This window comes from Podarcis liolepis (assembly GCF_965112155.1).
Source record: "Podarcis liolepis genome assembly, chromosome: 3".
Classification (NCBI taxonomy): Eukaryota; Metazoa; Chordata; class Lepidosauria; order Squamata; family Lacertidae; genus Podarcis; species Podarcis liolepis.
In genome coordinates, this window is record NC_139557.1 from 120,963,416 (window position 1) to 120,988,679 (window position 25,264).

The 25,264-nt window shown below is 47.4% G+C and overlaps 1 protein-coding gene across 8 annotated transcripts in view; it reads right to left on the reverse strand.

Annotated features, from left to right (window-relative positions):
- HMBOX1 (homeobox containing 1) overlaps window positions 1–25,264 on the reverse strand; it is a 144,022-nt gene that overhangs the window by 77,687 nt on the left and 41,071 nt on the right. For all 8 annotated transcript variants that reach the window (XR_014523569.1, XR_014523570.1, XR_014523571.1 and 5 more), the window contains exon 2: window positions 3,450–3,533. Coding sequence is in view for 1 of the 8 variants with exons in the window: in XM_083494639.1 (XP_083350765.1) it covers window positions 3,450–3,472 (23 nt within the window). In the remaining 7 variants the exon portion in view is untranslated. The remainder of the gene's footprint in view (window positions 1–3,449; window positions 3,534–25,264) is intronic.

The following is a 25,264-nucleotide window of genomic DNA, read 5'->3' on the forward strand; positions in this document are numbered from 1 at the left end:
CGGTTTCCAGCAACTGATACTCAGAAGCGCTGCTGCCTCCAACTGTGACTAGTAGCCTTCAATAGCCCCGGATTTGGCTGTTTCATACAGAATACTTTTGGGGCTTCCTTATCCTTCCCCCCCCCGGTCCCTTCCCTGCCCCAAATGCGGAAACCCTAGGAATAACGGTAGTCCTACCCCCCCCAAAAAATCTAAATAAATCAAGACTCCAACAGAAACAGCATGCATTATGCATTTCAGAGCAGGGAAGGTTGTGCAGATCTGACAGATTATGAATCAGCAGTTTGCCAATTCTTTCTCCTCCGGGAACTCTGTTCCCTTTGCTCGATCAGCCGATTGCCCCCCCCCCCTCCACATATCTGCTCAAGAGCTCCTTTTTGCAGAGGACTCTGGGATGTTGTCTTAGGGCACGTTCCCAGGCGGCAACCATGCAACCAAGTTTTCACCCTTGCTCCCAGCCAAATGGAGAGCTCTGCACCCACACACAGAGGGTTTGATTTCTGGCATCCCCTCTTAAAAAGATCGGGGAGCAAATGGTAGGAAATAGACCTATTGATTCATAGACTTGAAGAGTTGGAAAGGGGTTGGTATGTATAGTATAGGTAGATATAATGTAGAGTAATGTACCGTATTTTTCGTCTCATAGGACACTCCGTCCCAATCAGTGTTAAAGAAGGACAGAACTTTCTTTATGTATGCTACAACAGCAGCAAGAATACTCATTGCAAAGTATTGGAAGACACAAGATTTACCCACTCTGGAAGAATGGCAGATGAAAGTGATGGACTACATGGAATTGGCGGAAATGACTGGTAGAATCCGAGACCAGGGAGAAGAGTTGGTGGAAGAAGATTGGAAGAAATTTAAAGACTATTTACAGAAGTATTGCAAAATTAATGAATGTTAGAATGATGTTTGACTGAAGTTAAGCGGTTTCTAGCTGTGATGATATAAAAGGATATGGAAAAATTGGATTTCTAAATAGGTAAAAATTTAATGTTATAATATATTAAGATCAAAGATCAGGATAATAAGGAGGGAAAGAAATTGCTGAATTAATTAATTGAATTGGAACACAAAAAAGGGAGGTATGAGGAGGTCAGGGAAACAAGGATATGAATGTAAGATATGGAAAGGTTGATTTTTTATTTTTATTTTTTTCCTTTTTTCTGTAAGTGTACTTATTTTTTTTTATTCTGTATTTTTCTTGTATTTTTATTTTTGTCTTTTACTTTTGTATTTCTTGTTTTTATGTAATTCCTTTTTCTGAAACTTTAATAAATATTTTATATATATAAAAAACTAAGCCCAGTTGATTTTATACGCCATTACACGGCAGCAAGGCCGCTGCAGTTTTGCAAAATCGGCGGCAACTTTGATGAAACTTGTAGGGATAAAAGTAAAACCCTGCTGGATGAGGCCAGAGTCCAGTACCCTGTTGTCACAGGAGCCAATCAGGTGCCTCTTCTGGGAAACCCAAAAGCAGAACCTGAGCACACCAGAACCCTCTTCCAGTGGCGTAGCGTGTGGGGTGCCAGGGGTGCCGACCGCACCGGGCGCAACATCTGGGGGGGGGGCGCGAGTCCAGAGGGAAGGGACAAGTTCCTTCCTCCGCCGGGCTCCCCGCCGCCGCCGCCAGCCTTGCGCCCTAGCGTGCGCGCCCCCCGCTGTCGCTGTGGCTGCGCTCCGCTCACTGCTCGCAGGAGGAGCAGCCGCTGCAGCAGCGCCGCCGCCGCCACCGACGCCTGGCCGGGCACGGGCAGCCTCTGCACCCTGCCGCCGCCGCCATCCCCTCGGCCCAGCCACAGGCGGCGGCTGCTTCTGCCTCCATCCTCCTCCGGGCAAGCAGCGTTGTTTGCGCGGCAACTCGCAGGTTAGGGGTTGGGGGGGGCGCAAATTACTTGCCTTGCCCCGGGTTAGGGGGCGCAAATTACTTGCGTTGCCCCGGGTGCTGACAACTCACGCTACGCCGCTGCCCTCTTCCACTCGTGATCTCCAGCAACAATTCAGAGGCATCCTGTTTCCAACAGTAGAGGGAGCTCATCGCAATTGCGGTTACTAGCCACCGGCTGCCTCGTCTTCCATGAATTTGCCTAACCCCATTGCTTTGTACGGACAATTTTTTAATGAAATAAATAAGTAAAGGTAAAGGTAAAGGGACCCCTGACCATTAGGTCCAGTAGTGACCGACTCCGGGGTTGCGGCGCTCATCTTGCTTTATTGGCCAAGGGAGCCGGCGTACAGCTTCTGGGTCATGTGGCCAGCAGGACTAAGCCGCTTCTGGCGAACCAGAGCAGCACACGGAAACGCCGTTTACCTTCCCGCCAGAGTGGTACCTATTTATCTACTTGCACTTTGACGTGCTTTTGAACTGCTAGGTTGGCAGGAGCAGGGACCGAGCAACGGGAGTTCACCCCGTCGCGGGGATTCGAACCGCCGACCTTCTGATCGGCAAGTCCTAGGCTCTGTGGTTTAATCCACAGCGCCACCCACGTCCCAATAAATAAGTAGCTCTCTTCAAAAGCTTTCCACCTTGGTGGATACTACATTCGTACCTTGGAATCCGCTCCGGAAGTCCATTCAACTTCCAAAATGTTTGGAAACCAAACTGCAGCATCTGATTGGCTGCAGGAAGCTCCTGCAGCCAATCAGAAGCTGCGGAATCCCCATTGGACATCCAGCTTCCAAAAATCGTTCAAAAACCAGAACACTCGCTTCCGGGTTTTGATCCTTTGGGAGACGATTTGTTCGGGAGCCAAGGTATTCGAGATCCAAGGTACGACTGTACCTTCTACAGACTGTACTTTCTACACACTCTTCCTGTAACTGTCTGGCAAATACAGTGGATGCTCGGGTTGCAAACGTGATCCGTGCGGGCTGCACGTTCATAACCCACGTCTACGCACACGTGGGTAGCGATTCGGCACTTCTGCACATGCTCAAAGTGCGATTTAGTGCTTCTGCGCATGTGCGACCGCTGAAACCTGGAAGTTTCAGTACTTCCGGGTTTCGGCAGTCCACGACCCAAAAAAACACAACCTGAAGCGTCTGTAACCCAAGGTATGGCTGTACCTTAATAACAGCAGGCCAGGGGGCTGACCCACGGCTTCTCCCCCTTTTCTCCTCTCTTACACACATCATGCTTTTGTCAAAATAAAAAAATTCCTTCCAGTAGCACCTTAAAGACCAACTAAGTTAGTTCTTGGTATGAGCTTTCGTGTGCATGCACACTTCTTCAGATACCTCAGATACTTCTTCAGATATTGGTATCTGAAGAAGTGTGCATGCACACGAAAGCTCATACCAAGAACTAACTTAGTTGGTCTTTAAGGTGCTACTGGAAGGAATTTTTTTATTTTGACTATGGCAGACCAACACGGCTACCTATCTACTACTGACATCATGCTTTTGAAACTGAACAGGGGGTTGGGGGTGGAGCTTGTACTTACACCACTGGAAAGGTTCTTAGCATACTTTACATGGGGAGAGGAAGTCAGAACGCCTCTGGGAGGTCTTCGGCATCAGTTACCATTCTGAAACAGATAAGCAAAAGAATTGAGGAAAAACACAGGTTGGCAAGACACAGGCGGAGAGATGAATTAATACAAAAGTGCATTCGCAATTATTATCTCATACAACTGCAGAGCTGCCTTGCGATGTCAGACCTCACCTGGAGTACTGTGTCCAGTTCTGGGCACCACAGTTCAAGAAGGACACTGACAAACTGGAACGTGTCCAGAAGAGGGCAACCAAAATGGTCAAAGGCCTGGAAACGATGCCTTATGAGGAACGGCTAAGGGAGCTGGGCATGTTTAGCCTGGAGAAGAGGAGGTTAAGGGGTGATATGATAGCCATGTTCAAATATATAAAAGGATGTCACATAGAGGAGGGAGAAAGGTTGTTTTCTGCTGCTCCAGAGAAGCGGACACGGAGCAATGGATCCAAACTACAAGAAAGAAGATTCCACCTAAACATGAGGAAGAACTTCCTGACAGTAAGAGCTGTTTGACAGTGGAATTTGCTGCCAAGGCGTGTGGTGGAGTCTCCTTCTCTGGAGGTCTTTAAGCAGAGGCTTGACAACCATATGTCAGGAGTGCTCTGATGGTGTTTCCTGCTTGGCAGGGGGTTGGACTCGATGGCCCTTGTGGTCTACTCCAACTCTATGATTCTATGATTCTATGTACGTGTCTATCCTATCCTCTCCCTGTCTCAAAACTCCCTTCTAACCAGGGACGGCCAGAATTTCTCTCCTAAAAGATGGGATATATTTCTTGACTACGAGTAAATATCTTGTGATGTATCATTTGCTCTATTTTTCACTTGGACTCTTCAAGAAAGGGTTAGAAATCAGCCAGGAGCCAGGTGCGTTTTGCGACTGGAACGGGTGCAATTGCGACCACATGGAGATCTCTGGATGACAGGATGGCGACTGGGGAAAGCAAAATGTCACTTAGAGAAGGATCTGAAAGGACCTGCTTGAAGCTTGAATTAAATTTATTCTAGACTGTTTTATTTGGTGTTTGAATGTAAACCGGGTCCCTTCCAACTCTACATTTCTAGGCTCGGAACTCTATGAATGAGATCTGTTCTTTAAAATGTAAAGAAGTATGGAAATGAAAACAACAACAACATCCATCACTTAAAAACAAACAAAACAGAACCTGGACATTCCACTGTGGCAACAGGAACCTAGGTTTAAGGTGTCATTTGGTGAGTAGATTACCTATATATCTGAGTTTCTAACACTGCTAAAACCCCATAATTAACGAACAAAATATAAAACTAAGATACCACTTCCTCAGAAAGATGTACTGAGCCAACAATGTGATGCTTTGGCAATCAAAACCAATACCTTGGTTGTCGAACTTAATCCGTTCCAGGGGTCCGTTCGACTCCCGAAACTGTTCAAAAACCAAGGTAACGACTTCCAATAGGCTGCAGGAGCTTCCTGAACTCAATCGGAAGCCACGAAAGCTGTGTCGGACGTTTGGCTTCCAAAGAACATTCGGAAACCGGAAAACTCACTTCCGGGTTTCCGGCGATCGGGAGCCAAAATGTACGCGTACCAAGGCGTTCGAGAACCAAGGTACTACATCGTTGCGTGTTGACAGTTTTGCACACTACAGATACGGGCAGATGAGGAAGGATTTGGAGGGAAGCTACATGAATGATAAAATACAAGGGTCAAAAATCAAAAAGGGAAGGGTGGAGGAATTGGACTCAACAAGCTTAAAGGAAAGAAGATTATGGAAGGCCATTTTGACAGCTCTCGGTTTTCGTTTCGGGTTTAAAGAATGGCACAGAGAACAGCGGCTGATCTGATCCCCTGAAAAGCTAACACAGAATGTATTTAAGATTCATGTTAAATATTTGTCAAAAGCTTCTAACCTTTGGGGGAATTCAACAGCGGGAAAACAGACTCGGGAATCACCTTTCCTGGAATGGTAAAAAAAAAAAAAAGCCAGCTAATGACCTTCCAGGATAGAATCATGTAGGTAGCCGTGTTGGTCTGACGCAGTAGAAATATAGATATAGAGATAGATAGATGATAGATCGATAGATAGATAATGTCCAATAGCACCTTTGTTGTTGTTTAGTCATATCCGACTCTTTGTGACCCCCTGGACCAGAGCACGCCAGGAACTCCTGTCTTCCACTGCCTCCCGCAGTTTGGTCAAACTCATGCTGATAGCTTCGAGAACACTGTCCCACCATCTTGTCCTCTGTCGTCCCCTTCTCCTTGTGCCCTCCATCTTTCCCAACATCAAGGTCTTTTCCAGGGAGTCTTCTTTCTCATGAGGTGAGCCTCAGCTTCAGGATCTGTCCTTCCAGTGAGCACTCAGGGCTGATTTCCTTCAGAATGGAATGGTTTGATCTTCTTGCAATCCATGGGACTCTCAAGAGTCTCCTCCAGCACCAGAATTCAAAAGCATCAATTCTTTGGCGATCAGCCTTCTTTATGGTCCAGCTCTCACTTCCATACATCACTACTGGGAAAACCATAGCTTTAACTATATGGACCTTTGTTGGCAAGGTGATGTCTTCTTCAGATATCTGAAGAAGTGTGCATGCACACGAAAGCTCATACCAAGAACAAACTTAGTTGGTCTCTAAGGTGCTACTGGACTATATAAGCTTCCCTTTCAGATAGGAATGAACCAGCCTATCCATTTCAAGTTCTCTCAGTTTCCCCATGTTCAGTTTGCAATTAAATGAAATCACCATGGAATACCATCAGAGTTGCAGTTCTCCTGGCACAGGTATTCTGTATGCAATTTTGCCCAATGCACACTTTTTTTTTTTTTTTTTTTGCAAGTAATGGCCCTTAGTGTAATGTGTTTTGGGTACATTCCCACTAACATGTGCTTCTTTTCCCGTCCTTGGGATCTCTGTCATTTTCCTTTCCCCTAGGAACAAGGATGCATTTTTTCTTGTGGTGGGGTTGTTTGAGATCAGGTAGCCTGTAGGAAGCAGTGATGGCCACCAACTTGGGTGCCTTTGAATAAGATCATTTGCAAAACAACAACAACAAACCTGTGGTTACGTGGAACATACTCAATAAACACACAAAACGTGTGCCAATTTGTAGATTTTAACAGAAGTCTCATAAAGTACAACGAAAAAGCAGAAGACCCAGTGGATCAGTTCATTCTCTCGTCAGTTCACACGTAAGATCTATACATGTACAGTCATACCTCAGGATAAATGTGCTTCAGGTTGAGCATTTTCGGGTTGTGCCCCGCGGTGACCCGGAAGTAACGGAGCGCGTTACTTCCGGGTTTCGCCACTCGCGCATGCGCAGACGCTCAAAATGACGTCATGCGTGGAAGCGGCGAAACTTGAACCGCGCATGCGCAGACGCGGGTTGCATTCGCTTCAGGATGTGAACGGGGCTCCAGAACAGATCCCGTTCGCATCCAGAGGTACCAGTGTATAAGTATCTATTCCACCTCTGTGTTCAAAGAGTCCAATAATCCACATGAAGGGTTATTACAGTTCCACAGAATCCTTTCACAGAGTCTCAGACAAGGATTTTCGGAATATTAGCCTTGCTTCATCAGTAGAACAGTCTCATATGTAATATTACAGGATAGTGAATCTTATAGCATAGTAGTGGTTGCTAATATTCCAGACTCTTCTGCTTTTTTCATTGAACTTTATGAGATTTCTGTTGAAATCTACAAATTGATGCAATGAATAGTATACCTTATTTATGCAAAAGTACAGCCTTGTTACGTCTTGTGGTTGTTGTTTTTTAAGAAGATCAGACAACTTAATGGAGGAGAGGACTAGCAATGGCTACTAGCAATTGTGGCTATGCTCTACCGCCACAGTTGGAGACAGCAAAGTTTCTGAACACCAGTTGCTGGAAACTGCAGGAGGCAAGAGTGCTGTTCTTGCACTCGTATTCTCCTGGTTGGCCACTGTGAGAACAGGATACAGGACTAGATGGGCATTGGCCTAATCCAGCAGACATCCGTATGGAGAGGCCAGAAATTGGTCCTGAGATCTGCTTGCAAGGCAGACACACGACCCACCCAAACAATGGCCTTTCCCCATTCAAGGGATGTGGCTTTGAACTGCGATGGAGCCTCCCTCTTGCTCGGATGGAGGAAGGAATGTGATGGGAGTCTGGCCACACAAAATCTGCCAGGCGCAAGGTCCATTTTGCACATGACTATGGGCCACACGTGACCAAGAGCAGATGCTTGGATCTGGACTGTTTTCACACACTAGCACCACGTCCTATAGAATTCTCTCCGTGATACCGTGGTACTTCAGGTTAAGAACTTAATTCATTCTGGAGGTCGGTTCTTAACCTGAAACTGTTCTTAACCTGAAGCACCACTTTAGCTAATGGGGCCTCCTGCTGCCGCCGTGCTGCTAGAGCACGATTTCTGTTCTCATCTTGAAGCAAAGTTCTTAACCCAAGGTACTATTTCTGGGTTAACGGAGTCTGTAACCTGAAGTGTCTGTAACCTGAAGCGTCTGTAACTGAAGTACCACTGTATTTCATCTGCACAATCAGACTGTAACCCTGGTTTAAGGAGCCGTTTCGCACCTAGATTATACATCTGAGTTTCTAACACTGCTGCCAACTGTTGTTTAGTCTTCTTGCGTCGTGCTTGACTCTCCGTGACCCCATGAACCAGAGCATGCCTTGGAAACTCTCAAAGCTTCTCCTTTTTTTATGTCCATGGAGTTTTCTTGGCAATATACTGGAGTGGTTTGCCAGTTCCTTCTCCAGTTGGATGACATTTAGTATAAACTCTCAGCTATGACCTGTCCGTCTTGGGTGGCCCTGCGCAGCACAGCTCATTGCTTCTTGAGTTATTCAAGCCTCTTCACCATGGCATGGCAGTGATCCATGAAGGGACTACCAACTGTAAAAAAAAAAAAGGCAAAGGACCCCTGACAGTTAAGTCCAGTTGCAAACGACTCTGGGGTTGCGGCGCTCATCTCGCTTTACTGGCCGAGGGAGCCGGCGTACAGCTTCTGGGTCATGTGGCCAGCAGGACTAAGCCACTTCTGGCGAAACCAGAGCAGCGCACGGAAACGCCGTTTAGCTTCCCGCTGGAGCGGTACCTATTTATCTACTTGCACTGGTGTGCTTTCGAACTGTTAGGTTGGCAGGAGCAGGGACCGAGCAACGGGAGCTCACCCCGTCGCGGGGATTCGAACCGCCGACCTTCCGATCGGCAAGCCCTAGGCTCCGTGGTTTAGACTGGCTCCCAAAAAGATGGCTTGCTCCCAAAAAGGTGTCAACGAGGGAGGGGAAGTGGTCCTCGGGCTCAAAACAGTTCCCCACCCCTTGCGCTGAAAGAACATTGACACCACCAGATTTTTAAAAACAAACCCGAAATAGCGAAGTTCCAGGCCTTCGCCCTCCAGCTTCCTTCCAGGGACCCAGGTCTCCCTCGCTTGCATTACCCAGCCAGAGCAATCGGTGTCATTAATCTCTATAACTAATGCAGAGGTTAAAGCTGACAAACCTTTGTCCTGTCTGCATTATTCATTAATGAAATTAACTTGTTAAGGGGATGGAGAGGAGGAGGGGGAGGAGGACAAGGGAAGGGGGCACCAGAGGCCAACAAAATAAAATAAAAAATAAGGGGAGTTCTTCCATCTTTGGTGCAGTCAGCTCAATGGCGGGAGGGGGGGCGGGCGGAGAAATTATATATTAGTATGAAAATCGTGGCAGCAACTGTGGAACAGAACGAACAATCCAATCCCCGGCTTAAAAGCCCCACTAAAAGCCAGCTCAAATTTACAATGGATGAGCCTCGGTGGCAATCTGTTTTTCCGATATTAAAAATCTCATTTTCTCAGCGCCAAGGACAAGTGGATGCGTGAGGCATTGGAGTATCAACTCGGCATTTGTCTCATTTGACATTAAATCATTCTCATTTTCAGCTCGGATTTTCTAATATCTCCTTGGGAGCCACTTCAGTTTTCTTCATCTCTCTCTCTCTGGTTGCAATTAAGATGTTGGAGTACAGTCTGCCCTACTATCGCCACCCTCCTTCGCCAGCAATGCCAGCTCCCTTTAAGGAAGGGCTGAAGCAGCTTCACGGCAGGCGATAAAACCAACAGGTGCAGCCTAGCGTCATCTGTTGGATTTCTGCCTGTTGGGCAGAAGCGAACGTGCCCTGATCCCAAACAGCTGGAAGTAGCAAGGGTGAAGAGGTTCAGGCTGATTACAATCAGAAAGGCGATTTAATCAAATAATAATGATAATAATTGCATGGATCTCTTATTGTTATTTTTCTCCAAGGCACTCTTGCAGGGGCCAGGCTGTGGATGCGAGTACTGTGGCTAAATCCAGGCCTAGAGTGAATCTTCTTCAGCTCAAGGTCCTAGAATTGTATGCTCTTGGAGGAAGAGACCCGTGCTATTGTATCCTGGATAGTGTGATGTACTTTGGCTGTCCTATTTACCGTATATACTCGAATACAAGCCGACTTCTTCAGCACATTTTTTTATGCTGAAAAAGTCCACCACGCCAGAGTGGTGCATGCTCTGGTTATCTCCCGCTTGGACTACTGCAATGCGCTCTACGTGGGGCTACCTTTGAAGGTGACCCGGAAACTACAACTAATCCAGAATGCGGCAGCTAGACTGGTGACTGGGGGCGGCCGCTAAGACCACATAACACCGGTCTTGAAAGACCTACATTGGCTCCCAGTACGTTTCCGAGCACAATTCAAAGTGTTGGTGCTGACCTTTAAAGCCCTAAACGGCCTCTGTCCAGTATGCCTGAAGGAGCGTCTCCACCCCCATCATTCTGCCCGGACGCTGAGGTCCAGCGCCGAGGGCCTTCTGGCGGTTCCCTCATTGCGAGAAGCAAAGCTACAGGGAACCAGGCAGAGGGCCTTCTCGGTAGTGGCGCCCGCCCTGTGGAACGCCCTTCCAGCAGATGTCAAAGCGATAAACAACTACCTGACATTCAGAAGACATCTGAAGGCAGCCCTGTTCAGGGAAGTTTTTAACATGTGATATTTTACTGTATTTTTGGTTTTTATGGAAGCCGCCCAGAGTGGCTGGGGAGGCCCAGCCAGATGGGCGGGGTATAAATAATAAATTATTATTATTATTATTATTATTATTATTATTATTATTATTATTATTATTACTTCGGCATATACTCGAGTGAGTTGAGCGATGACGAAAGGATGAGCGGCCCGAAAGGAGCCCTTTCTCGCCGTGGTCCCGCTGTCCGCCTCATGCAAGGGCAGGCACAGGAGCTGCGGTTGCGAGAGGCGCTGCGCTGCACCTCTCCCAACCGCGGCTCCTATGACTGCTCTTGTGAGCGGCAGAGGGACGAGTGGCCCGAAAGCAGCCCTTTTGGGCTCCTTCTTCTTCCTCCGCTGCTGCCGCCGCCACCAGGTTTGTGGTGTGATGAACCGGCTTTTCCCCGAGTGTCAGGGAACTGACATCGGAGCTAGAGGCGGAGGGAAGGCTCTCAAATGATGCTGGAGAAGGGCCCAGCAGGGAGAGAGGCAGCTCAGCAGATGGGGAAGCAAATCAGCGCAACACCAGAGATAAAGGGGGGCAGATGGGGGAATCGGCGAGAGGGCTCCAGGACTCTTCACCGGACACCAGCGGGGAGAGCACGGGTCCTCCGCTACCCACGCCCACCCTGCGCAGAAGACTTCTGCGCAGAGAGAGTAGGAGGAGACTGGGTGTCAAACAACTTTTATGTTGGAAAAGATTTAAGAAACGCCCACTGACGGATGCTGCTAGCGACTGAGGCAGCCACGAAGTGAAGGGCTGCCCAGACTGAAAGGTTTAGCAAGGCAACAAAGCCTGGAGAGGCGGCAACTTACGCACGAGCAACCCATACACATTACACTGAATCAATAAGTTTTCCCAGTTTTTTGTGCTAAAATTAGGTGCCTCAGCTTATATTCGGGTCGGCTTATACTCAAGTATAAATGGTAAATAAATGTGCTAAAATGGGGGAGGTGACAGGGTGACCTTTTTGCCACAGTCCTCAGTGACCACCCCACCATCTTCCTGCTTCTAGCTGCTCAAGATTGCTTCGCTAAGTATATCTAGCAAAGAGCTTTTATAAGACGGCACTATGAAGATGCTTCCAAACATTCTCAAACATATATATATATATATATATATATATATACACACACACATATATATATAAATCAATATATATATATTGATTTTTCCATGTATACTTCTTCTAACAATATATCTTTAACATTTTTTCATATTTCCACCCTCCTCCCCTGGACTTCCCTCATACTCCCGTTTTGCTTTATTTCTATATTGTTCCCCAAAATTTTCCCAATACATATAGTCTTATTTTGTTGTTGTTGTATACAGTTGTGATTGTTTCCTCAAACCCTGCCAATGAGTCCACTTCTTTATGTTGCCTCTTCATATATATTGTAAATGGTTCCCATTCTCTTTTAAAGTCTTTGTTGTCCTTTTCATGTGGTTTTTCTGTTAGTTTTACCAGTTCTGCCTATTCCATAAGCTTCCCTTGCCATTATTCTTTCGCTGGTATTTCTTCTGTCTTCCAAGTCTGTTCTAGTTTAATTCTTGCTGCTGTTGTTGCATACATAAATAATTTCCAGTTTTCTTTTTTATATATATCTTGGTCTGAAATTCCTAGGAGGAATGCTTCTGGTCCAAACATTCTCAAACTTTCCGTTCTTTTTCTTGCCACCTTTTGGCGAGCTGTGGCGATTGCATCCAGGGCAGAGCTGATCCAACGAAGGGATCCCGCAAGTGTACAGGATCACAGAGCTGCAAAGGTGGAAGGGACCACGAGAGTAATCTACTCCAACCCCTCGCAACGCAGGAATCTTCCGCCCAAGAAGGGGTCGAACCCTTGTCTCAAGCTCTTCCGAATGAGCTATCCTGCATTATAAACACCCAGTTCAACAACTTGCTACGATATATGCCATTTTCATTTTAGAAAGAAAGAAAGAAAGAAAGAAAGAAAGAAAGAAAGAAAGAAAGAAAGTTTGTATCTCAATGCTACACAGAAACTGGTGGGTGTTGGCAGCTGAGAAGCTAGAAGATACGCTAAGCCGAATTTCCGAATTTGCCCCACCCTTGGGAGCAGGCAAAACAGAATTTCACAAAAATATTGCAAATTTCTCACTATTAGAATCAGTTGTCATTGTTGTTTGGAAACAACACAAATGGCATGTTTAACCGGCCTGTAGATACACGCCAACGTGTCTATGAAATCGATTAAATAAATGCATCCTGTACACTTTACAAATTGAAACAAAATAAGCAAATTGCAATAGTTTTGCATCAATGTATAAATAGAACAGAATGTATTTATTTCGTCCATTTTTACCCTGTTGGCATTCATATACAAACCAATTGATCATGCCTTCTTGGCAGCCCATAAACAACCACCACCACATGCCACACCAGTGGAAAATCAATAAAACCAGCACGAGATCAATAAAAATAGCCCTAAAACCCAGCATGTGGTGGAAAGGGAAAACTATAGTTTGAACAACTAATTTAAAATTTAATTTTAATTTAATTTAAAATTTAAATTTAAAAGGTGTGGGAGAGCATAGAATCATAGAACTGTAGTGTTGAAAGCGTCCCAACTCCTTGCAATGGAAGAATATGCAGCTGTCCCACCAGAGGATTGAACCTGCAACCTTGGCGTTACCAACACCATGCTCTAACCAACGGAGCTCTCCAGGCACTGAAAGGGCAAATACCTCCAGACAGACCATTCCCAGAGTTGGGCGCCACCATTTCCAGAAAAGGCTTTGTCCCACTAAGCCACCTGCCAACCACTACCTGGAAAAAGGCCACCATTTAAGATATTAAATTGTAGACAAGTATATGTGCAAGGAGGCTGGGATTAGCCTTTAAAGCACTAAATAATTTGGGTCCAGGATACCTGATGGAAGGCCTCCTTGCATGTATACCTGTCTAGACCTTAATATCTTAAGGTCCATGGCCTAGGACCCTCGTACCTAAGGGACTGCCTCTCCTGTTATGCCCCGTGGAGGACCTTAAGGACCACAAATAACAACACTTTGGAGGTCCCAGGTCGCAAGGTGGTTAGATTGGTCTCAACTAGGGCCAGGGCCTTTTCAATACTGGCCCCGACTTGGTGGAACGCTCTGTCCCAAGAACTAGGGCCCTGCGGGACTTGACATCTTTCCGCAGGACCTGCTATTCTGCCTGGCCTTTGGTTTGGACTCAGTCTGATATTTATGTTTCCCTCCCCTTATGGTTTTGATCTATGGGCTACTATTAAAATGAGGCTGCATTTTAAATTGCATTTTACCCTGTATTTTAATAAACTGGTTTTTTTTGTTTTTGTTTGTTTCCCCCTATGATGTTTTATTGTAATTTAATGGCGTTAGCTGCCCTGAGCCCGGTTCTGGCCGGGGAGGGCGGGGTATAAATAAATTATTATTATTATTATTATTATTATTATTATTATTATTATTATTATTACTACTACTACTACTACTACAGTCATACCTCGGGTTACAGCCACTTCAGGTTGCGTTTTTTCAGGTTACAGACTACCAAAACCCGGAAGTACCGGTTACTTCCGGGTTTCAGCGGTTGCGCATGCACACTAAATCGTGCTTTGCGCATGCGCAGGAGTGTTGAATCGCAAGCCCGGATCGCGTTCGCAACCCTGGCATTCAGGAGCATCGCTGCCTCCAAATGTCAAAGCGGAGAATAGCTATCTTGGCTAGTGGCCATCGATAGCTCTCTCCTCCCTCCACGAATTTGTCCAATCCTCTTCTAAAGCCACCTAGGTTGGTGACCCTCACTGCCTCATGTGGCAAGGAGTTCCACAGTTCAGCTATGCGCTGCGTGAAGAAGGGCTTTCTTTTATGACGCTCCCGACAAAACATATACGTAAATACAAACATACAATATATATATAGCCACACATACATGGGGAGATGCCCTATACCAGGGGTCTGCAACCTTTAAGACAAAAAGAGCCACTTGACCCGTTTCCGAAGGAAAAAAAACTGGGAGCCGCAAAACTCGTCATTATAAAAACTTTTTTGTCACTTTTTTATTATTTCTTTGTTTGACCCCTCAGAATTACGCCTCCTCATAGAAATAAACCTTAAATTAACAAGTTACCTTTTTGTGGGTGGGTGTTCTTCACTCCCCTTCAAAACAGTGGCCAGCGTACATGCCCCCTTTCAATGCAGTGAGCAGCGTACATGCCCCTTACAATGTAGCGGGCGGGCGGGTGGGAAGGTGACGTCGGGACGGTGCGTGACTAACGCACGCACCGCCCCCATGCGACGTCACAGCCAGTACAGCACCGGCCACAGTGGGGAGTGTCGGGGCGCACAATGCGCCTCCTCCCCTCTGCCCCGGAGCCACGGCAAAGGTGTAAAAGAGCCACATGCGGCTCTGGAGCCGCGGGTTGCAGACCCCTGCCCTATACCATCAGAGATCGGTGTATGTAGCTTACTGACAGAAAGCAGCTCTCCATGGTCAACAGAGACCCTGCCACCTGAGATCCTTTTACCTGGAGATGCGCAGGGCAAACCTGGACCACTGGCAAACACAGCGTAGGCCTTGCCACAGCCATGCCCCTCCTGCGTCAAAGGCCACTGTCTAAAACAGCAGAGCCAGGCGAAAGTGATCCCTTAAGTGGTTAGCAATGCTTTTTTATAAGAGGCAGCGGGAAAGCAAAAGATGCAATTAGGAATGCTAAATGTCTGGACCTGTGAAAAAACCAAAAGCTTCTGGAACATAGTATATGACGAGCTTAAAAAAATGTTTTACTAAAACTTTATGAAAAATACAGGAGCTTTTCTACCAGGGATAACGGACACAGGTATAGCAAGAGAAGACCAGAAAATATTCCTCTATGGCACAGGAGCGGCAAGGAACCTAACTGCTAAAAACTGGAAAAAAGAAATTGTGCCAACAAAAAAGGAATGGCAAGACAAACTGTTAAGAGTGTATTGAACTGGCTAGATTAACAGAGGCAGAGATCACACTAGACAAGAATTTCAAAAAGCATGGGGAAAATGCAGAGAATACTTCACAAAACAGGGCCCTAAAATACATACCTGGACTTGTTTCGATTAATGTCTGCAGGAAACTTTGTGGATATTTAAGTTATAATTAGAAAAAAAATATTAATAATTATTCATAAAGGAAACAGCTTATAAGAAGTAAATAAGGAGGCCAGATACAGGATAAGGAAGTCTTCTATTTGGTTGTTTGTATTGTTGTATGTTATGCTTATTGTATGGTATGTTCATGTTTAATGAGGGTGGATTTCTGTATTGGGGGGTTATGTTATGTTGTAAATAAAATTTCCCCCAAAAAAGAAGGAATGCTAAATGTCTAAACCGGCCTCTGACAACCTGCTAACCTATAAAAGGATGTCACATAGAGGAGGCAGAAAGGTTGTTTTCTGCTGCTCCAGAGAAGCGGACACGGAGCAATGGATCCAAACTACAAGAAAGAAGATTCCACCTAAACATTAGGAAGAACTTCCTGACAGTAAGAGCTGTTTGACAGTGGAATTTGCTGCCAAGGAGTGTGGTGGAGTCTCCTCCTTTGGAGGTCTTTAAGCAGAGGCTTGACAACCATATGTCAGGAGTGCTCTGATGGTGTTTCCTGCTTGGCAGGGGGTTGGACTCAATGGCCCTTGTGGTCTCTTCCAACTCTATGATTCTATGAATCTATGGCGCCCACTCCAGAAGCTTCGGACTACAACTCCCATCAGCCATCAGTGGTCCAACGCGTCTAGGGGGCACCAGATTGGCGCTGGAAAGGAAGGCATCCTATGTGTCTTCTGCAGATTGCCTTCCTTGCCTTGTGATTTTCAGATCTACAAGCTATCCTAAATCTGACACGCACCCAAGAGACCCTCCACTCCGCTCCTTTGGATATCGTGCAACAGGGGCGGCTTTCCCTGCCTCCCGAATGGAAATCCAGTGCTCCCGCCAATCCCTGCCCCTTAAGCAAGCTGCTAAAATCCCTGTCCTTAACTAGGATTATGAAGCCTTGATTATGAAGCTTGAACTCACGGATGAGCTGGGGGCACACCCACTGAGCGTTGTTGGACCCAGAGCCTCTTTTCGCTTGGACCAGGTAGGATTCTGCTGGGTCTAAGCTAGGTAAAGGTAAAGGGACCCCTGACCATTAGGTCCAGTCGTGACTGACTCTGGGGTTGCAGCGCTCATCTTGCTTTATCGGCCAAGGAAGCCGGAATACAGCTTCTGGGTCATGTGGCCAGCATAGAATCATAGAATCATAGAGTTGGAAGAGACCACAAGGGCCATCGAGTCCAACTCCCTGCCAAGCAGGAAACACCATCAGAGCACTCCTGACATATGGTTGTCAAGCCTCTGCTTAAAGACCTCCAGAGAAGGAGACTCCACCACACGCCTTGGCAGCAAATTCCACTGTCAAACAGCTCTTACTGTCAGGAAGTTCTTCCTAATGTTTAGGTGGAATCTTCTTTCTTGTAGTTTGGATCCATTGCTCCGTGTCCGCTTCTCTGGAGCAGCAGAAAACAACCTTTCTCCCTCCTCTATGTGACATCCTTTTATATATTTGAACATGGCTCTCATATCACCCCTTAACCTCCTCTTCTCCAGGCTAAACATGCCCAGCTCCCTTAGCCGTTCCTCATAAGGCATCGTTTCCAGGCCTTTGACCATTCTGGTTGCCCTCCTCTGGACACGTTCCAGTTTGTCAGTGTCCTTCTTGAATTGTGGTGCCCAGAACTGGACACAGTACTCCAGGTGAGGTCTGACCAGAGCAGAATACAGTGGCACTATTACTTCCCTTGATCTAGATGCTATACTCCTATTGATGCGGCCCAGAATTGCATTGGCTTTTTTAGCTGCCGCGTCACACTGTTGGCTCATGTCAAGTTTGTGGTGACTAAGCATGACTAAGCCGCTTCTGGTGAACCAGAGCAGCACATGGAAACACCATTTACCTTCCTGCCGGAGCGGTACCTATTGATCTACTTGCACTTTGACGTGCTTTCGAACTGCTAGGTGGGCAGGAGCAGGGACTGAGCAACAGGAGCTCACCCCGTCATGGGGATTCGAACCGCCAACCTTCTGATCGGCAAGTCCTAGGCTCTGTGGTTTAACCCACAGCGCCACCCGCGTCAGGATCTAAGCTGGGGCTGCCTAATATTTCCCAGTGAGCTTCATGGCCAAGTGAGGATTTGAACCCAGGTCTTGCCAGAGTCCTAGTCCAACACAGGAAGATGCCATTGGTCTACCTGCACTGACACGTGCAGGGGCTTCTCCAGGTCTCCAGTAAAGGGACCCTCCTGGCCCTATCTGCGATTTTCTGCAGACAAGATAGATGCCCTTCCATTTTTCTTCCTGATAAAACAGTTTTACATGCCACCTTAAAGGTAAAGGTAAAGGGACACCTGACCATTTGGTCCAGTCGTGACCGACTCTGGGGTTGTGGCGCTCATCTTGCTTTATCGGCCAAGGAAGCCGGAATACAGCTTCTGGGTCATGTGGCCAGCATGATTAAGCCGCTTCTGGCGAACCAGAGCAGCGCACGGAAACGCCATTTACCTTCCCGCCGGAGTGGTACCTATTTATCTACTTGCACTTTGACGTGCTTTCGAACTGCTAGGTTGGCAGGAGCAGGAACCGAGCAACGGGAGCTCACCCTGTCTCAGGGATTCAAACCACCAACCTTCTGATCGGCAAGTCCTAGGCTCTGTGGTTTAACCCACAGCACTACCCACGTCCCTTTTACATGCCCAAACCAGTGACGTGCAGCGTTTTCCCAACATGAATACTTGCCATGTCAAAAAAAACCCCTCAGCAGACAGAGGTCCATGCCTATGGGAGGCAGAAATCGGATAAAAACAAAACAGGAAAAAAGCCTTTGTGTCCCCACCCCCTTGCCTTTGAGATAAAAACTCCCCTTTGCACCCCAAACACATCCCTAAACCTCCCTCCAAACGGCGCTGCAAGAAGGCGTTGTTATTATTATGACAGGGGCCGGCTAATAAAAGAGAGAGGGGGGTGAAAAACCCTCCAAAGATGGCAGAAGACTTCGAAATGCATAATTTAACAAGAGGACAGCCAGCCCAGATTCATAAAAAGCGAAGGTCACGGCTGACAAATCTGCTGAAATCCGGTTCTATTATACGACCAAATCGTTAGGTTAGACAAGACTGAAACGGCAGACATACGTTATCAGGGTCTTCGGGAAGAAAGCATTTGATTTGGTGCCGCTCAGGCTGATTTACAAAGTCATAAAGTGTCGCACGGAGGAGATTGGCGGGGGGGAAAGAGAGGCATAAATGGATTAAACAACGTTGGTGGAGGGAGGAGCAGGAGGAACGCTTTGGGGAGCGGAAACTGGTTTGAACACAGCCAGGATTTTTTTTAAGGGTGGGTGGAAGAGAGAGAATAAAAAGGTCAGCCTGTCATTTGTTTACCTTGCGATAGTATGGAGGACCCCGAGGACTATATATGTGTGTGTAGTTTGTTTGTAGCTGGCCGTACGGAGTGTGCAAAGTCCTGGGATCAGGCGGAGGAAGGAAGCCGTTCAAATGAAAGAATGCTGTAAACTTAGAAACAATGTTTTCCACTGCGCGCGCCCCAGAAAACCAGGAAGCCCCTGCTTATGGAATTTGAAGCAGGAGAGCATGATCTAGTCCAGGGGTCAGCAACACGCAGCTCCAGAGCCGCATGTGGCTCTTTTACACCTTTGCTGCGGCTCCGGGGCGGATACTAGCGAGGGGAGGAGGCGCATTGTGCGCCCCGACACTCCCCACTGTGGCGGGCGCTGTACTGGCTGTGACGTCGCATGGGGGCGGTGCGTGCATTAGTCATGCACCGTCCCGACGTCACGTTCCCGCCCGCTGTCAGATCGGAGGGCAGCGGCGCGCATGCTTTAAATGTTGCAATGGTTTTGCGGCTCCCAGTTGTTGTTTTTTCTTCGGAAACGGGTCCAAGTGACTCTTTTTGTCTTAAAGGTTGCAGACCCCTGATCTAGTCCATAGAGGCAGGGAGAGGGTGGTCTCAGGGCAGGCTTCCCCAACCTGGTGCCTTTTGGGAGCTTTGGGCTACAACACCCATCACCCCCAGCCCTAAGGGCTGATGGCAGTGGCGTAGCGTGGGTTGTCAGCACCCGGGGCAAGGCAAGTAATTTGCGCCCCCTAGCCCGTGGATTTTAGTAGGGGCAGAGAGCTGCGAGTGAGAGCGCGCCCCCCAGATGTTGTACCCGGTGCGGCCAGGCCCCCCTGCACCCCCCACACTACGCCACTGGCTGATGGGAGTTGTAGTCCCAAACATCTGGAGGGTGGGATGTGTTGAGACTGGGGTGTGGGTGCACCAACAACTTTAGCTTTTACTTTTGTATCAGTTTTAATTTTTGCATTGCATGGCAAATCGCTTTAACTTTTGACTTAACTAGCAATAATAAAAAGGCAAGTGTTAAGTCCAATAAATAAACAAAGTCTCCCAAAATAATTGAAGCATGGGTAGCCTGCGGCGGATCCATCAGCAGGATGTTCCAAAGTTGTGAGAAGAAGAAGAAGAAGAGTTTGGATTTGATATCCCGCTTTACCACTCCCCGAAGGAGTCTCAAAGCAGCTCACATTCTCCTTTCCCCTCCTCCCCCACAACAAACACTTGTGAGGTGAGTGGGGCTGAGAGACTTCAGAGAAGTGTGACTAGCCCAAGGTCACCCAGCAGCTGCATGTGGAGGAGCGGAGACGCGAACCCGGTTTCCCAGATTACGTGACTACCGCTCTTAACCACTACACCACACTGGCCACGCAGCGACAATAGAAAGTCACCCGTGCCGCTTTTAATTTTTCTCCCCCAAGAGTGCAGCAGAAACAAAAAACACAGTGCTAGGGTCAGGGCAGTGGGCCCTGGCACAAGGTTCAAGTTTCCGGGCTTCTGCCCAAGTCAGCTGAACTCTGGTACTGACCTTGGCAAGCAGGACAACATGCAAAACTTAGACAGTGTTCGGCAGATGTTTTGAAGCACAACTTCCATAAGCCCCAGCTAGCTCAACTGTGCGCCTAGAATCATATAGTTTTAGTCCAAAATATCTGGAGGACACAGAGATAGCAAAGGCTGCCCCACAGAGTGGCCTAGGGGTACCCGCCAATCTTCCTGCAAATAAATCAGGATAAATGAGCAATAAGCAGGCCATCAGTGAGCACCTGGATGCTTCTGCTCTTGAATGCTGAGGCTGCTCAGGAAAACAAGCTTTTCAGAGTTAGCTGCAATGTTGGCGGAGAGAAACAAACCGCCTGTCCACGTCTCATTCGTTTCTTTTGCCATAAGGACAGAGATAACCAGCAGACAGGGACAAAGGAAAGTTCTGAAAACGGGAGACTGGTTAAAGTACAGTGGTGCCTCGCAAGACGAAATTAATTCGTTCCGCAAGTTTTTTCTTCTTGCGAGTTTTTCGTCTTGCGAAGCACGGTTTCCCATAGGAATGCATTGAAAATCAATCAATGCATTCCTATGGAGACCGTCCAGGGACAGAGGGGAAGCGCCGCGCGCCTTCCCCTCTGTCCCCTCTTTTGAAGCAAGGGGCGGAGGGGAGAAGATCGCTTCTCCCCGTTGCCGCCCCTTGGTTCAAAAGGGGTCCGGGGAGAGAGGGGAAGGCGCGCGCGGAGATTGCGGGGCTGGCAACAGGGAGAAGCGATCTTCTCCCCACCGCCCCTTGCTTCAAAAGAGGTCCGGGGACAGTGGGGAAGACGCGTTTTGCGAAGCAAGCCCATAGGGAAATGCGTCTTGCGAAGCGGCTAAGAAAACGAAAAACTCCTTCGTCTAGCGAGTTTTTCGTCTTCCGAGGCGTTCGTCTTGCGGGGCACCACTGTATACACTTTTTCAACTGTCGGGCACCTATTGAAGACCTTTTCATGCCAACACAGCCCTTCGCAGCTACTTCAAAGTTCTTTACTTATTCTGGAACATTAATGATCACTTGCATTGTTTTCAATGGTGTTTAATACTTTATCTTTTCGCACCGACCAGATATTTTATGCCATGGCAGTACAGAAATGCTTCTATAAATAAATAAGGAGTTCTCCCTCCCCCTTAAAAAGAAGAAGACTATAACACATCTGTGTTTTGAGAATGGGCATTCTTCCATTCAGTGGGGTAAGAGACAGGGCAGTCAGGGGAATCTATGGGTCTCTGTTGACCAATCTGCTGAGAATAAGACACATTATGAAATCAACTAAGATTGTTCTCCACCTACATTTGCATTGTGGAAATGATGTGCTACATGTTAATGGGCTTTTAAAATAATAATAATAGTAAGATTAAAAGTTTAAAACGAAGATTTTAAAAGAAAGTATCTTTATCTTAAAACTAGTCTCCATCAAGCAATTTACCTAAAACGCATCCCCGCACCACTGGCAAAAAAAAGTTCTACATATTCTTGGTGAGGAACCAAATCTACTGCCAAAAGAGATGATCTCTGGGGACAAGACATTCTCATTCCACCGTTCCAACAGAACTGTACCCAAATTGTGATTCAGATAGATAGAGAGAGAGAGAGACTGGACACTCACAGAACCTCAGAGGGTTCCAACACGAACTCAGCCTTTTCCATATGATATGAGTCACCAATCGATACTGCGAAGCAAAATTAAAATTAAATTCTGGACTCAGAGATTTAGATTGAGAAACCGTTCCCTATAAATAAAACCGGCTATTCAGATCTCTTGGGGGTGGAGGGGGGCATTCTCCTGAGATGGGTCTAATAATAATAATAATAATAATAATAATAATAATAATAATAATTTATTATTTATACCCCGCCCATCTGGCTGGGCCTCCCCAGCCACTCTGGGTGGCCTCCAACCGAACACTAAAATACAATAACCTTTCAACCATTAAAAGCTTCCCTAAATCAATTGCTTTTGTACCCCCTCCTCAAAGCGGAGCTCAAAGTTGCGTACATGGTTCACACACCCCCGCCCCGCCCTCAGTTAATTGCTGCAACAATGCTATAAGGTAGGTTAAGAGAATATGACTGGCCCAGTCAGCTTCATGGCCAAGTGGGGATCTGAACTCTGATCTCCCAGGTCCTAATTCGCCACTATAACCACTGCACTGCATTCACTCTCAGGTTGAAAAGGGCTCGTTTCCCTCCACGGATCATCAATGCCCCCCACTTTCAGCTCCCCCGGCTCCCCCCACCCCGCAAAGCAGGCCAAATCCCTTGCTTGCAGAAAGCAGTTCACGTCAGATGTTTCCAGCCTAGCCATGACCCAGATGGCCCAAAGCAAGACAAAATATATTAAAACCAGAACAGACAATATATAAAGCAGAGGTCGGCAACGTGCGTCCCATGGGCTGGATCCGGCCCACGAAGACCGTTTTACGCAGCCCCCGAACCGAGCCGCATGCTGCGCTAAAGCGGCACAGCGCAGCACAGGGACTCGCTGAGTGCCAGAAATTGCGTCTGCGCATGCGCAGATACCGGAAATCGCTTCTGCACATGCCCAGACGCTGAAAATCACTTCTGCGCAGGCGCAATTTCCGGCGTCTGGGCATGAGTAGAAGTGATTTCCGGCGCTGCGGACATGCGATTTCTGGTGTCGCGGTGCACTAGTCCAGCCCACGGACAATCTCCGCGGGAGTGATAAATGTACACGTATCTAAATATATGAACCATGGGAGAGCAATCCTGGAGCCATTTTGAGTCTCCCAATGACCTCAAATATTCCCCTGCAGTGAGGGAGGCAAATGGGGAAAGCCTTCCCATTGCCTTTTTGCTTACAAATCCTGTCTGAAGGGCATATTTTGTGTATGAATAGGGTGAGCTTGTGACTCAGGAACTAGAGTATTAACCATCACAAAAGAATGGCCAGGCTGCCCAGGTAATGCAATCAGTGACCATTATCAGGTATCCTGGAGGGCAGGATTTCCGCTGTAGACCGCCTCCTTCTGTGATGTATGGATGATGTTTTGGGGGGTGGTCTTGGGCTACAGGGTGGGCAATTTCAGAAGTCTATATAAGAGCTTGTGCACCATTGTTCTGGGTTCCTCCTCTCTCCTGGGTATGGGGAGTAGGGGCCCTGTGAATAAAGATCAGGCTTACTAGCCGCTTTGCTTCTCAATATACTCTGGTTGGCCTCTGTTTTCTCCTACCAATAGGGAACCCACTTAAGGACTCTATACGGGCTCCGGAATACCCAATAAGGGAAAGGGAGCAGTTTTTCTTATAACAATGCTTTAGCTGAGATTCCTGCGTTGCAGGGGGTTGGTCTAGATGACCCTGGACCCCATCGCAGCTCTGCGATTCCGATTCTATTGGTTACAGGCAGGTAAAGCACAGACAGCACAGAGCTACGCTTAGCCCAAATGTGCCACGAGTCCATTTCGAAACGCACAAACTGGAACAAAGCATTTATTTTGCGATTTGGAAGAGAGAGAGAAAAAACAGTAAGCACAAACTAATGTGGAAACAAGACCGAAAAGGCCCCTGAATGAACACCGGGGAAGCAGAGAGGGGCCGGAAATTGACTGATCCCTCTCTTCCTCGCCTTTAATGGCCTCTATCTCAGCTATCTGGAAGCCAAAGAAGCTATTTTGCCTGTATTAGTGGGAAATGGAGCATCTCCTTTTTATTGCGTAGGATCTCGCCCAACATGTGAGAAAGAAAAACACGCCATTTCCTGCTAGCGCGCAGGCGAAATTAATAAGAGGCCTCTCTAACGGTTGTTTACCACTGCGCAAGAGTCAAGGCGATTTCCAGTCAGTGCCACTGATACACCCATAAATTAGCACTAAGTACTCCATTAAAATCTAGAGTTCTAATGCTTGCGCAGAATTTTCCCCTGCTTTTCCGAGGCCCCCTGGGCATAGCCTTCCTCTCTGGGTCCCTGGTGGGGATGCCCTCATGGAAGGGGAACGATAACCAGCCCTTGTTTGCGGCATCGGCGCTGGGGAGATAGGGGGGTCCTGGCACCTGGTGCAAGAGCTTCTCCAAAGAGATGCGGACCCCAAAAAACTTCCAGGGCTTGTTTGGGGCCACGAGCACTCGCTCCAGCGCACATTGAGGAAAGGGTTTGGGGCGCCTGGCAAAAAGCTTAAAGGAGTTTCTTCTTCTTTTGCAGGTGGGGCACAGTTCCTTCCTGACAGCAGCTTTGTGCTGGGTTGTCAAAGCCTTCCAAAAAGTGCATGCCTTCGTTGCTTTAAAATCAGAGTGTGATGGCCTGGGAGTCTGATTCAGAGGCTGAACTGGAGGAATCCCAGCCTACACAGGAGTCCCCGCCTCCAGGGCCGGCTGAGCCTGATCAAATTTGCAGATGACACCAAACTGGGACGGGTGGCTAACACCCCAGAGGACAGGATCACACTTCAAAACGACCTTGACAGATTAGAGAACTGGGCAAAAACAAACAAGATGAATTTTAACAGGGAGAAATGTAAAGTATTGCACTTGGGCAAAAAAAATGAGAGGCACAAATACAAGATGGGTGACACCTGGCTTGAGAGCAGTACATGTGTAAAGGATCTAGGAGTCTTGGTTGACCACAAACTTGACATGAGCCAACAGTGTGACGCGGCAGCTGAAAAAGCCAATGCAATTCTGGGCTGCATCAATAGGAGTATAGCATCTAGATCAAGGGAAGTAATAGTGCCACTGTATTCTGCTCTGGTCAGACCTCACCTGGAGTACTGTGTCCAGTTCTGGGCACCACAGTTCAAGAAGGACACTGACAAACTGGAACGTGTCCAGAGGAGGGCAACCAAAATGGTCAAAGGCTTGGAAACGATGC